Source organism: Dermacentor andersoni, chromosome 8 (assembly GCF_023375885.2).
Source record: "Dermacentor andersoni chromosome 8, qqDerAnde1_hic_scaffold, whole genome shotgun sequence".
Classification (NCBI taxonomy): Eukaryota; Metazoa; Arthropoda; class Arachnida; order Ixodida; family Ixodidae; genus Dermacentor; species Dermacentor andersoni.
Genome location: NC_092821.1, coordinates 76,583,402 through 76,595,994, shown reverse-complemented (window position 1 = coordinate 76,595,994; position 12,593 = coordinate 76,583,402). Strand labels below are relative to the sequence as shown.

Sequence of the window (12,593 nt, the reverse complement as noted above, 5' to 3'; positions counted from 1 at the left end):
TTAACCACCTAGGTAAGGAGGCCTAAATCGTAGCGTCTTTGGGAAATTTATCACAAGAAATGGAAGAAACCAGAATTATTTTCATAGAACTTTCCCTAGCATGCACTACCTTCTAAAATTTCATTTTCGACTCTGTGGTGAGCAGAGGGCCAAAAATAAAAGCCTCAACATGGCACATGTACTATTTTGGCCTATGTTTAGAGGTCGCTAGCACACTAAGGCGGTCCATGAACATATATGCATCAAAGCGGATACAATTGAGATGCAGAACTACTTTCGCCACAGAAATTTCAATCGAAGTAAGTTGCGTTTTCACCCAGAAGCAATGTTTGTCTTTTGAATTTGAATGCCACCATTGCAAGATTTTTGTTCGCGCTTCGACTTAACGTTATACCATATCGGTGCGGACTACAAACCAGGGTGGTGCAGATGGTCTTGTGTGCGAGAGGAAATGAAAGCCGTGATCAGCAGTAGTTTGTTAATAATTTAAATCCTGAATGTATGCTTACTTAAGATAGATCGACATTGCGCACTTCTGTGCTACTGGAAGTATACACAAGCGTCGGCCTAGTAAGAGCAGGCCACAAATCGCTTTGATGAGCATGAACCGGGAGCACTATTCACGCGACACACGGTCAGTGACCGTGAAACGAGCTAAGACCACGAATAAATTTGGTGAATAATATTGATAGGGAGCTTAATTGAGCATATTTCACTAGTTCCGTTACATGTCTCTACTATTATTTCAGCTACTTCAGGCCAGATAGACCGTAGTCGACAGAGTTTCTGTTGGCACACGCGCTACGGGGCTATTGTGATGTCAATTCTGAAGAAACGAATAGGTAGAGCTAAATTTTATTGGGGACGTTGTGGTACTTCAGTCAATAATACTGCTGTTTTTTGGCTGTGTTTATTTATATAGGGTTGCAACAGAACTGCTTGTTGGCCTAGTTGGTGCTTACTAAAAGACATGTTTTTTGCCGCAATCGTACACACACAAAATGAATACTCATCGACAAACAAAAGGAAGACAGCCGCCCGTGTTGTCTTTATGTGTCTTCCTTTTGTGTGTGTTCAATTGCGGCAAAAATGATGTCTTTTATATAGGGTGTCACGCATAACTTGAGCCACACTTTAGAAATATGCAAATTCTACCTAGCTGGACGGAACCAAGGTAATCTTGTTTACCGTTGCTTGGAAATACTCAGATAGTTTTTCTTATATTCCGCCTAATGTTATCATTATTCGTAATAAATATTTCAACTTCTCAAGTATTGCAATTAGATTAGAGGTTTCTATGAGAAAATTGTAGGGCAACATGAAAAACTCCCGATACAACTCGCTGTTGCTCAATACGTGCTACATAAAATTATTCTTTCAAGCATGAAAGAAGCCGCCGAATAGATGCAGAGTGCCACAAGTGGCCAGTGGCGTGGCAGTATCGCGTGCAGCAACAGACCAAAGGCGCATCTTCTTCATCGTTACAGTGGCCCTGGGACAGAAGCTGAGCCGTCCTGGCATCTCACGGTGTAGGTAGAATGATGGGGTCCTAATACTGCTTATGTCTGCTGATATAGAGCGTGTTGCCACCACAATGCCGCAAGTCATGCTATGCTATCACAGGTTCAACTACATAGTTGACAGTGGAGACGGAATCTGTGATGCGGTAGGGGCCATCACAGCGCAAGAAGTTTGGGGCATTGACCAGGCCTGTCAGGCGGGATCCACAGTCACGCAGAAGAGCCAGGTGGAAAAAGTTTCCCAATGCAGGCCACTACCATGTGGCTGATTTTTGCGACCCTGAGCTATGGTCGTAATGCAACGGGCCTGATGGAGAGCCTTTCATATGCGGTTGCTTCAGGCACTAGTTCTCAATTGGAAATGTCGGATTTATATGTGAACGGAATTTCCGGTGCGCATGATGGCTCTCGTCCGTACAAAAGGAAGTCGAGCGAACCATGAAACCAAACCAGAATCCTCCAAACCACGTTAACTCTGAGCATATAAGGCTTGACAACATAAAATTCATGAAAAAGCAGTCGTAGTTTTCTAGGTAGCTGGATACATGGCCTAGAATATGCGGTCAGTTTACGACAATAGTCTTGGCATACATGACCTGAGCCTACAATCAATATACCTGCCACGAATTCCAGAAAGCCTGCCCTAACAATTGACGTTTTGAATGACTTGGTCAGCGCGCATACATCAAGAAAACTAATTGCGAGACACACTGTTCTCTCAAACCCGCATGTCGCTAACATGATATAGGTGTCGAACTATGCCTTGAAATACATTGTAGGAGGAGGAGCCGAAGTTACCTCGCCACATTCATCCCTTGGTGATAATTTTAGTCCGCTTTCAGGGAAATATGCCTGTGCTGCAATATGCAGTTACCGGCAGGGTAAATGTTCCACTGGTGAAGCTGAAGGTGATGAAATGTCAGAAGCGCATTGCATATGTATGCTTAAATATAATAATGTTCTCCTCCGAATCTTCCCCAACGAGATCACGCTTTCTCTAAAGCTGTTGTAAATAATAGTTCGTCTTTGCCGTAGTCGCGGTGTTAAGGCGTCACGGTATCGTGAGTGTGCCGGTGAAGGCCTTAATACGGTGCATCCAAAAGAGTGTCTTTTACCCTCCTGCTGTTTACTTTGCTTCGCATATTTACACAATGTAATAAGTATGAACCAATGATCCGAGCAACAAGTAGGAATGAGCGTTATAGATGTGATTTCTTGCATTGCTCATCCCTGTAATCGAACTCATGCTTCTGACAACAAATACGCTTTATGCACGCTTGCCTCCAGCAAGCATGCAGCAACGATCGTTGGTAAGCGTCAGCGGCAGATGATGCAAACAAAATAGACCTGTGATCATGTGCTATAACGTTAAAAAATGCGAAAAAAATCAAGGACACTTGGATATTCTTACGTGGATGAACCCGATAGCATTGCGACGTCTCTCTGATGGCGCCTCGGCTTCTTTCGCGTACTTGCGTCGACGTTCAATGGAGCCAGGAGCAGCTACCGTCTGAGAAGTCGAGGGTTCGTCCATTGGAGCTCACGACAGAACAGCTCCGCGATAAGCGGCGCTTTATATAGACTGGCTACACAGGTGCCGCTGCCTTGCAACTCAGCTTATGCAACCGTAATATTTATTGGGAGACGCTTGCAGCGAGCACATTGCACTAAGGCGAGCTCTCTGGTTCTTTTCTTTCTTTCCCCCGCACGGTCGGTGCCACCACCGCCGCGTCTGCACGAGGGTGAGCGCCGTCTGGTGGTTCAAGGAAGCCAGTGGCTTACGCGGCTCGCGCCTCCCGTTGGTTGGCTGAAACCACGTGACGTTTTGTACCCTCTCCGGTCATTGCGCCGGATTTTCTGCTTCATGAGCCATATAGTGATTTCGCATTATTGAACCTGAACATGCAATCTGCGTGAAAATCGTAACCGCGGTTGTATTTTCGAGCGACCCTCTTTATTTTCACCTTCCGTCATTCGTAACGCCGAGTCGCTTGTTCCGACGATAGTAGTCGTGCGCCTTGGGAATGTTAAGTTCAAAATAAATTCAGGGGCTTTACGTTGCCAAAGCCACGTCATAATTATGAGGCACGCGGTTCTCGAGTTTAGTGGGTAATTTGGAAAACCAGGTTCCAGTGGTGCGTGCCAGTTGCTCTGGAGTTTCGCTGCTGAAGTGAAAGACGGGAGTGCGATCACGTTGCGGCGGCCTCTTCCTGACGGGGTCCGAATGCGAAAAAGCCTGCCCTTTGATTTTTAAGAAGGGGAATGAATTCCAGGAACTCAAAGTGATCACAGTCTGGTTCGTCACTACGGCATGTCTCATATTTATATCATGGTTTTCATACGTAATCCGCGAGAAGTTAATTTTCTAATGCCACTGAGCTACGACGGCTGGTTTCCAAGTAAATGCAAAGGCGGAAAGATTGCAACACCAAGAGGGTCATTATAAAAGCAGTTTCAGGCGGTGTGATAAAACCGGCTCAGGTCGCGATGACCCACTTGCCGGCGCCGGTGCAGCAGTTCACCGCGCCACCAGCTAGACGGTGCCCTTCCTCCAAGTACTACTTTCTTTTTCACGCGACCAAAGGCGGAGCACGTTGTTTGAACAGAATGCGGGAGATTTGTGCGGTCAGCGGCGTTGGCAGAGTGCGGGATCAATTGTCAGCAGCCCTGAGTGGCTGCTCTGACATGTATATCGCAGGACAACTTCTCGCTGGTGTTTTGATGGGAAAGCATCCAACGGCCCAATGAAAGAAAAAGCCGGCGTCTGTAGCAGCAAAACGGCTCCTAATGTGCTATTGGCTTCGACGCCTCGTCGCGTGCACGCCTCGACAGAGTAGAACGGACGAAATGAAATACCTGCGGCCGCGATGGCGGGCCAGCTGTTGCGTCAGGGGAGAAGGCATCGGCCCGACGCCACATCAGCCTCACTCTCGCTCTCGGAAGCCTGTGTTAGCCGCGCATTCCTTGTCCGAGTAGGCTGTCGCCTGCGTTACTTTGCCCCGGTAATTGTTAGAAAAAAATTAATGTATAAAACAAAATAAATTCTAAACGAAGAGGTCGGTGGTATTAAGTTTTAAAACGGCGACCCCAGGCTCAGAAGCAGAGTGTCTTACCCTCTTGGCTGAACGAGCGCCTTCCTGATTGAGGCCTGTGCACTTTGCTTTAAGCCATCGTGCTACTTGGACAGAAATATCTATTGCCAAGCCAGGCGTGGCGAAAGCGGTGACGTGAAAATCACCGTGGCCTACTCGGGCGCGTCTCCAATAGACTCTATGGCAGTCGGGCAAGGTCTCATGACGTCACGGATCGAAGTGCACAGGCCTTGTGCTTCCTACGCGGTTTTGGCCAAGCGACTAGTACACTGGCGTGCCGGAGCGGAGTGCATCACTTAAAGGACCTCTCAAAGGCGTACAACAGGACATTATTGGCTTCCCATTGAAAGATCATAAGCGTTTAGGTGTCTTGGACTTTTTTAACTGATCAATAGGCCATGTAATAGCCATACTATCGGCCAGATGTGGCCTAATGTGTTGTAAATGATGGGTAAATGTTTATTATGTAGTAAAGGTTTTTGCTATACATTTATAGAAAAATTAGGCTTGAATATAACGTAAATGGAAATTCCTGTTTTTTCACGAAAAAAAATATCAAAGGGGAATTATGATTACTCAGTATATTTCTAACTTTGTTATGACACGCTTTCTTATAACAAGGACTTACAGTAAATGCGTACCCTTACATGTGCAGATAAATGTGATAGCTTCTTAGTTGCTGACGTAATGGTACACAATGGGAATATCGTGTCTCAAGTTGCGTTTCGGAATACTTTTTCTCACTTGAGTCAGGCCGCTTCATGGAGCCGCTAATGCTATGTTAAACCGAAAAAGCATAAGACCAGCTATTCAGGGGCGCTATAACGTAAAACTATTCCAAACTTTTCTATTCCAAGTAAGGGGCAGTGGACCAATCGCAGACGCCGGCGCCACCCTCTTCATCCGGTTATCGATTTTCAGTGCAGTAACTCGGCCCTATCGAATCCCTCTCCACTTGAGCGTGCTCCCCGCCTCTTGTGAGCCAATTAGATAAGACAAGCCGCTCAGTGCAGGCAATCTTATTCGTTTTTCAAGCAAACAAAAGTGACCTCCTATGAACGAGGAGAGCGTTTGATTGGTCTGTTCAGACAACCCTGCGGGTGACCGCCCGATGCTTGCGTCGGCGGTTACGCAAATTTGACGCCAGGAGATTGGAATAAAACATATTGGAATAGTTTTACGTTATGGGGCCCCAGATGTCCCTTGGCATCCAGCGCAACCGATCGCTTACACATCAAATCTAGCTGCTCGGATTCTTCGGTTGCCTATACTTGGCTCCATTCGACACGATGTTACCTCGTTATCTATAAATTATGAATTGTGTTGAACTAGCTCGCACTTCCGCGGTCGTTTGCGGTTGGCGTTCCTGTGTTTATCATTCTAAGCGACTGTCCGCAGCCGAGCCTACATGCAGCGATGCATGAAGGCCTGTCAAAATGAGAACTTTCCTACACCGCTAGACAACTGCGTGCTTTTACGTTGTTGAATGCAAGTAGCCTGCTGATTAGCAGTTATGCCACATAACTACGCGGCTCTTTCTGCTTCTTGTAGCGTATCTTTCCTTTAATGCGCGAGCATTAGAACGCTCATGCGAACGTAAAATAGGAGGACGCTTAAGATGAAGTTTTAGCTCGGGTGCTCCTATGTGAGTACCCGTAAAAGGAGGATTAATTTTTCTCGGCAACCACTAAACCAAATCTCAAAGAAAAAACTCAGTACCTAGTGACTGCTGGTTTAGGATTTGTGATTTAGATCGCCAATGTTTCATTAAAATGTGTCAAAATTTCTAAAATGTCAGAAAACGATACTGTCAAGTTTAGAAATCTGTAACACGGCAACGAAGAATGATATCACAGTTATGTGAATTGAATTTATTAGTACATATAAGGCGAAGTAAATGAACATGTTACACATGAATCTGAAAAAGATATACTAATATTGAAGTACAGCTTTTGTAGAACCACTGTACAGAACGTAACTAATGACATACCAAATCTGGCCGCTTTTAGTGATATAGTGGATGCCATTTATAGAACCACTTACCAATAAACATATAGTTGCGAGTGAGCACTATCCTTGTTTGCTGCTCTGTCGTCTTTGTCATTTCTTCTGCTAAAGATATGCTTGAATACCAAGTTGATACTTTCACAGCGAAGTTCTTAAGCCTAGTTCTACGACGGTTCTGCGGTGGTGTGCAGAAGGCGGACAGAGGCCTACGTAGCGAATGGCGGCATGAGGTGCCACGCTCAGTATGATATGCCAAAGCGAGCAACGCAGCCTACCTTGAAGCCCCGAAGTGGCCGCATGACCAGACCTTCCATGAGAAAGCGCAGCTGGTTATGTCTTATGAGTTATCGCTAACAAAACCCATCAGTACGGTCCCACGAAGCTGTTGGAATGGACGGGCAGACGCTTATACAGACACCAACGATGGTATAGCCGCGGTGCCGCATGCGGGCGCATGCTTAGAATACAATGGTTATTATAGACATATGAAGCTAAAACATAGTTACGCAGTTGAAAAGCTATCATATACAGCGAAGGAATATCACCAGAAATAGTTGTGGGAGTGGGGAAAACCTCTGGGTAGGTAGGAGGCACTTGCAAAACAGGCCCCTGTAAAGTTCCGATGAGTGTGATAACTGCCATGCACGGCATCGGTTATTTTTTGTGGCTGTGCCAGCTTGCTCAAATCGGCATAAAGCTTAGTTGTACATTTTTTTGGCGGGCTGAGATAGGGGTTTGTTTGTCTATGTTCAGCGAACAGTACTTGGGTCAATGAGCACAAGTGAGATTGATTGCTTGGCGTGTTGTTACATAATTTGAGGGTAGTAAGCATCTGTCCTGCATCCCTCCTTGCACCCGTCAATTTAGGGCACGTCCATTCTCTCAAGTAATTTCTCTTCTCCAGGATCAGAACCTAACAATTGGAAGATTCTAGCACGCTATTCTGATTACACGAATAACAGATTACAGGCATCAGCAATAATATTGGTCAGCGTAATTGCGCCAAAACATAGCAAGAATGAACTCTATATTTCGGGAAACACAATTTGAGAGCGCCAAATAGACCCGCAAGGGAGAAACACATAGAAACACAGAGCACCATATTTACATGTCAGATTGAGTCGCGCATTAAAATTCGTCACCTGTGGCCTTCAGAGATTGATTTGCATTCTTCTTTATTGAAGTCATCAAGCCTACAACAAAACGAACCACTACGAGTAAGTAAACACGAGTTATTGCCAATCTCTTATTTATTTATTTCAGAATACTGTCAATCCCGATAGGGATTATTACAGGAGTGGACACATGGTCATATACTCTTATGCTCATATGCTCTTATACTTCGAAGACATGCTTCACTTCCCTTTGTTTTGTTATTAGGCTGGTATGGTTTGTACAAAATGAGCAAAAGGTATATCGGTTTACAGCTGCTGCGAAGAGTACGGGAAGTGTAAAGGTTGACCTTCTAGCAGAAAATTGTGAAAGTGATCGCACCTTCCAGCACAACAATGGCATTTCGCTGTGATATTCGGTGTGCGTTTTGCGACACTGTGGCCGGAGTGCTTGGTATGCGCGCTTTCTCATTTCAGCACAGAACACATGGCTAATGTTACAGTTTCAACATCCACGCTGCCTAGCGCTGAATCAGTTCATTTCAGATGCGTGGAGGAAGCACCTATTGTGTCAAGATTCATTTCCACGTGCATTTGATTGTTCTACTTGGAAATGTTGGAGCCCTTCTATTGGCGGTATTGACATCCAACGCAAGCGTGCACATTCCTTGTCGGCATAATGAGTCGAGGTAAGACCACGTGCCTCTCTTCTTTCTGCACGAGTAGCTTCTACGCGGACAAGTCAATGGACTGTTATTTTATAATAGACTCGTAAATCTTTAATTATGTTGAAATGTATAAGGCTCCACAGGGTGTAAGGAGGACAGCGCAATACGCTTGTGACGTTGTCCTGTAGCCAGATGAGCGCAATATGTTCTTGTTTAAGGTTTTTCTGCGCACTGCGACGCAGCTGACCATCGTCTCATTTCTGAAATCTTTGTAATTTTTCGAATATTTCAAGCCACTTTAAAACGGTGCTGGCTCAGGGCCTCTACAATCACAGGAGGGGTATTGAACTTTCTAGGCGCTCGTCCGACAACATCAAAATATTATGGCGCAAGAGGTTTCCCCCCTTTTTTTTCTGTCTTTTTCATTCCATGGTAGCTGTTGCAGGATAGCAAACTACCATTATTCTCGTTATTGAGGCTTCTCTCTTTCTCTCGTTGCTGAGGAGCGCGTAAACATCTGGCCGGTTTTACTGTACCGTATACTTTTACATCATTGCATGTAGTGTGTGGATTCTATGCTCTAGCTAGTATAACAAATTGGAATAAGCGTCAAATTTTTATCTTTCCTTGCGCATGAGAGAATACTTATAAACGTAGCACTAGATACTACCATTGTGCGATACAGCGAGTAATGTTTATCGAAATAGTGTGGCATACATACTAAAAGATCACGCAGGTTCATTGATCAGCTAGAAAATGGAAGCCCATCATCAATATTAACACCAGCTTGACAAGATACGGCAAAAAGCAATGATTTCAAATGCGAAGAACGTATTCTTAGCTACCCAGTACTATTACTAGTAATATTATAGTAAATACCAGTAATATTAGTAAATGTAGGCGGGCAAGTTTTGTATGTTTTTTTTTTGTCATTAGGTGGCATTATGTGAAGCGCCGCCTTCACTTGTTACTGCATCACCAGTCTCCATACTTAAGGAGTTATTCGTATGTGCTTGCTTGAAAAATAGATGGAGAAGCTGTAAGGGTTGCGTCCTTTTCCTTTCGTATCATTTCTTCCAAATGTCTTGGACTGTAGCCACTGACAAAGTGTAAAGAAGTATAACTATGGAACCCATTACTCATGATGAGGGATACAAAAGTGTTGAATGGAAGGTAGTACGTTCCACTCTCACGCTCGTTCCCTTTCAAACAGTTTTCTTTAGCTAGCCCACCGCGGTTGCAGATCGGTTGGTGGCTGTTTCGTACCTCGCCTGGTAATAATGAAGGAGCATAACTATATAGCAACGAAATAAGAAAAAAATGTCCGCAAAATGAACTCAATCAGGCTCCCTGTGCTCAGCTTTAGGATAATAATCACGTAATAAAATATTTAGGTTTAATATCAGCTCACGCTAAGCATTAAATCACAGATGTCTCAATCGAAGAGCACAGAATATTCAGCGGCTTCTTTGATTTAAATTTTCCTATATGCAGCTTACGACATTCTCTAGCAGCTGAATATACGTCTCCAGGGTTACACTTAGATGATAGCAAATATCCTTGGCTGTAGGAAGAGTGCCACTGACCAGACCCCCGCTCTGTTCAAGAAAACATTGAATTAAGACATAAAGCCCGCAAAATATGTTGCTGTAACTTCAAATGTTTGTGAAATTGAAACCACACATCCCTTATATTGGGATATCGCATGATAGTGAGCGGTTTCTTTGATATTGTTATTTTTCTTTGTTTCTGCTGCCCCATTTTAACCCATTGGTTATGTGTCAATGGGTTTGTGCAATGTTGCCCCAACCTCAAGGATGGATGCGCGTTTATGCTATATCGCAGTAACAAATGTATTTACTTAGGTGGCATATACTTTGTCCATGTGCCTTACATTGCACGATGATTTCAATGACAAGGACCATGCACCGTCTTCGTTCTCATGACACTGCTGCGTCGACGCCCGATGGTGTGCAAGCGCCTTATTTAGCGTGTTTATTTCGCCATCACTTGTGAGTGGTGTAGCGCATTGTATGGGGATATTGGATTGGACAAAGTTGCAATGTTCTAAAGTTGTAAACATACACATTGCGTGAGGTGCATCATCATCCTGCACCATCCATTGCATGACGAAGACCTCTCCCAGCGATCTCTGATTACTCCTGCCTTGCGTAGGCTGATTTCAAATTGCTCCGGAAAATTTCCTAATTTCATCACTTAACCTCGGACGCTAAAAAGTAAAACAATTCCAAACTTTTCTATTCCAATTCTGTAATCAGGCCTCCACGATTGGCCGATACGTCGGACCACCCCAACATCGCTGGTACATCACGCGACGCCACAAAAACGGCGTTAACTCCGCATCTGATATAAGGCGTGCACAATGATTATGAACAAAAAGACGGAGGAAAAGAAAAATGCTTATTTCTCATTCGATGCATATTTCCTGTTAGCCCTTTGCTATTGGTTAAAAGGTTTCTGGCTGCGCCCACTTTACCTGTCCGTAGCGCGTCGTCACAAAACCGCAAAACCTAACTGCGTCAATATGACCTGTAAGCGCTAAACATGCATTAATATGCCGAACAAAGCTCACTTTCTTTCTGCATAGTCGGATACTGCCCAATTCCGAAAGGAATAGAAGATGGCTGCTCGCCGATAACTGAGGCACTGGATACTCGCATCATGCCGGACAGCATACATTTATTTGCGTATAATAAAGCTTTTGGCGTGGCCCTGTAACGTTATCGAGCCCTTTCGGCACGTATACGACGTCGCTATGAAAACTCTTTGTTGCTGAGGATGCGTTTTAGCGCCATTCTTATCCTTCCGTTGCGCGACACCGCGATGTTCGAAAAGTCATCGCAAGCTAATTAAGGGGAAGCGGACCAATCGCAGGCACCGACACCACCCTCATCATCCACTTGTTTATTTTCACTGCGCTGGTTCGGCTCATCGAAACCTTCTCCACTTGAGTGCGGTCCCCTCTTTTTTCACACAATTAGGGAAGAAAAAGCCGCTCAGTGTAGGAAATGTTATTTGTGTTCAAGAACGTATGATTGGGCTGTTCAGACGAGGCTGCCGGTCGCCGCGCGATGATTGTGTCGGCAGATGCGTAAACTTGACCTCAAGACACTAAAACAGACTATAATGAAAACAGACTGGAATAGTTTTACGCTATTATTTATTTTATTTATTTTACAATACTGCCGCTCTCAGCCGAGAGCCTAGCAGACGGGCATGAACACTTTCTTTTCCCCACATAAATACATGTGCGAGCTACACAAAGAATGAAAAAGCAACAATATTCAATAAAATACAAAAGATAAGGTAGATAAGCTATACAACAGAACACTAAACAAAGCAGAATAATATGAACAACAACCGGGGCATATCATAGTCAAAGCAAAAACGTGAAGCATTTGGAAATAAACAAGTGTATACATTTTTTTTTCTAAGTACTGTTAGTTTAACATAAAGAGAATAGGGAACAAACATGAGAAATCATTAATAATCTCTTGTGATGAGCTCTAGTTGTGAAACGAACAGGGATAAAGAATTTGTCGCTGTTAATGACGAGTTAAGTTCATTCCATTCTCTGATTACTCGAGGAAAGAATGAGTACCTGAATGCGTCATTAGAAAAGGAATACTCGGTTAGCGTATGTTCGTGTTGATGCCGTGTTATTCTAGATTGCGAATATGAAATGTACCGGGTGATATCAATTTTATACTGACGGTGCAGCATTTGAAACAGAAATTTCAGTCGACCTTGTTTCGCTCTCGTCGATAATGTGTTGAGGCCTGAGGAAGCTAAGAGACGTGAAGGTGAGTCAGTAGTACGATATTTGTTATGAATGAACCTTGCGGCTTTTCTTTGTACACCTTCAAGTTTAGCTATGTTAGTTGCTGTGTAAGGAAACCAAATTGTGTTAGCGTATTCTAAAGTAGGTCTCACAAATGTTTTGTAGGCCAGAAGCTTAATGTTCGTTGGAGCGATCTTTAGGCGTCTTTTTAGATAAAATAGCTTTCGTAGTGCAGTAGTTGTAATGTTAGTTATGTGTGTTTCCCAATTGAGGTTTGATGTCAGTGTTATCCCTAAATATTTCTGTTGCTCAACCATGGAAAGAGGCGTGCCATTAACGATATAGGTGAAATGAGAGGGTTGCTTTTTTCTTGTTATTGTCATTGCCACTGA

The 12,593-nt window shown here is 44.1% G+C and overlaps 1 protein-coding gene across 1 annotated transcript in view; it reads left to right on the top strand.

Moving 5' to 3' along the window:
• Positions 1–9,349, top strand: part of LOC129386777 (uncharacterized) — a 47,398-nt gene extending 38,049 nt beyond the window's left edge. The window contains exons 7-8 of the mRNA XM_072284090.1: positions 7,804–7,836; positions 9,336–9,349. Coding sequence (XP_072140191.1) covers positions 7,804–7,836; positions 9,336–9,349 — 47 coding nt within the window. The remainder of the gene's footprint in view (positions 1–7,803; positions 7,837–9,335) is intronic.
• The last annotated feature ends 3,244 nt before the right edge of the window (positions 9,350–12,593 follow it).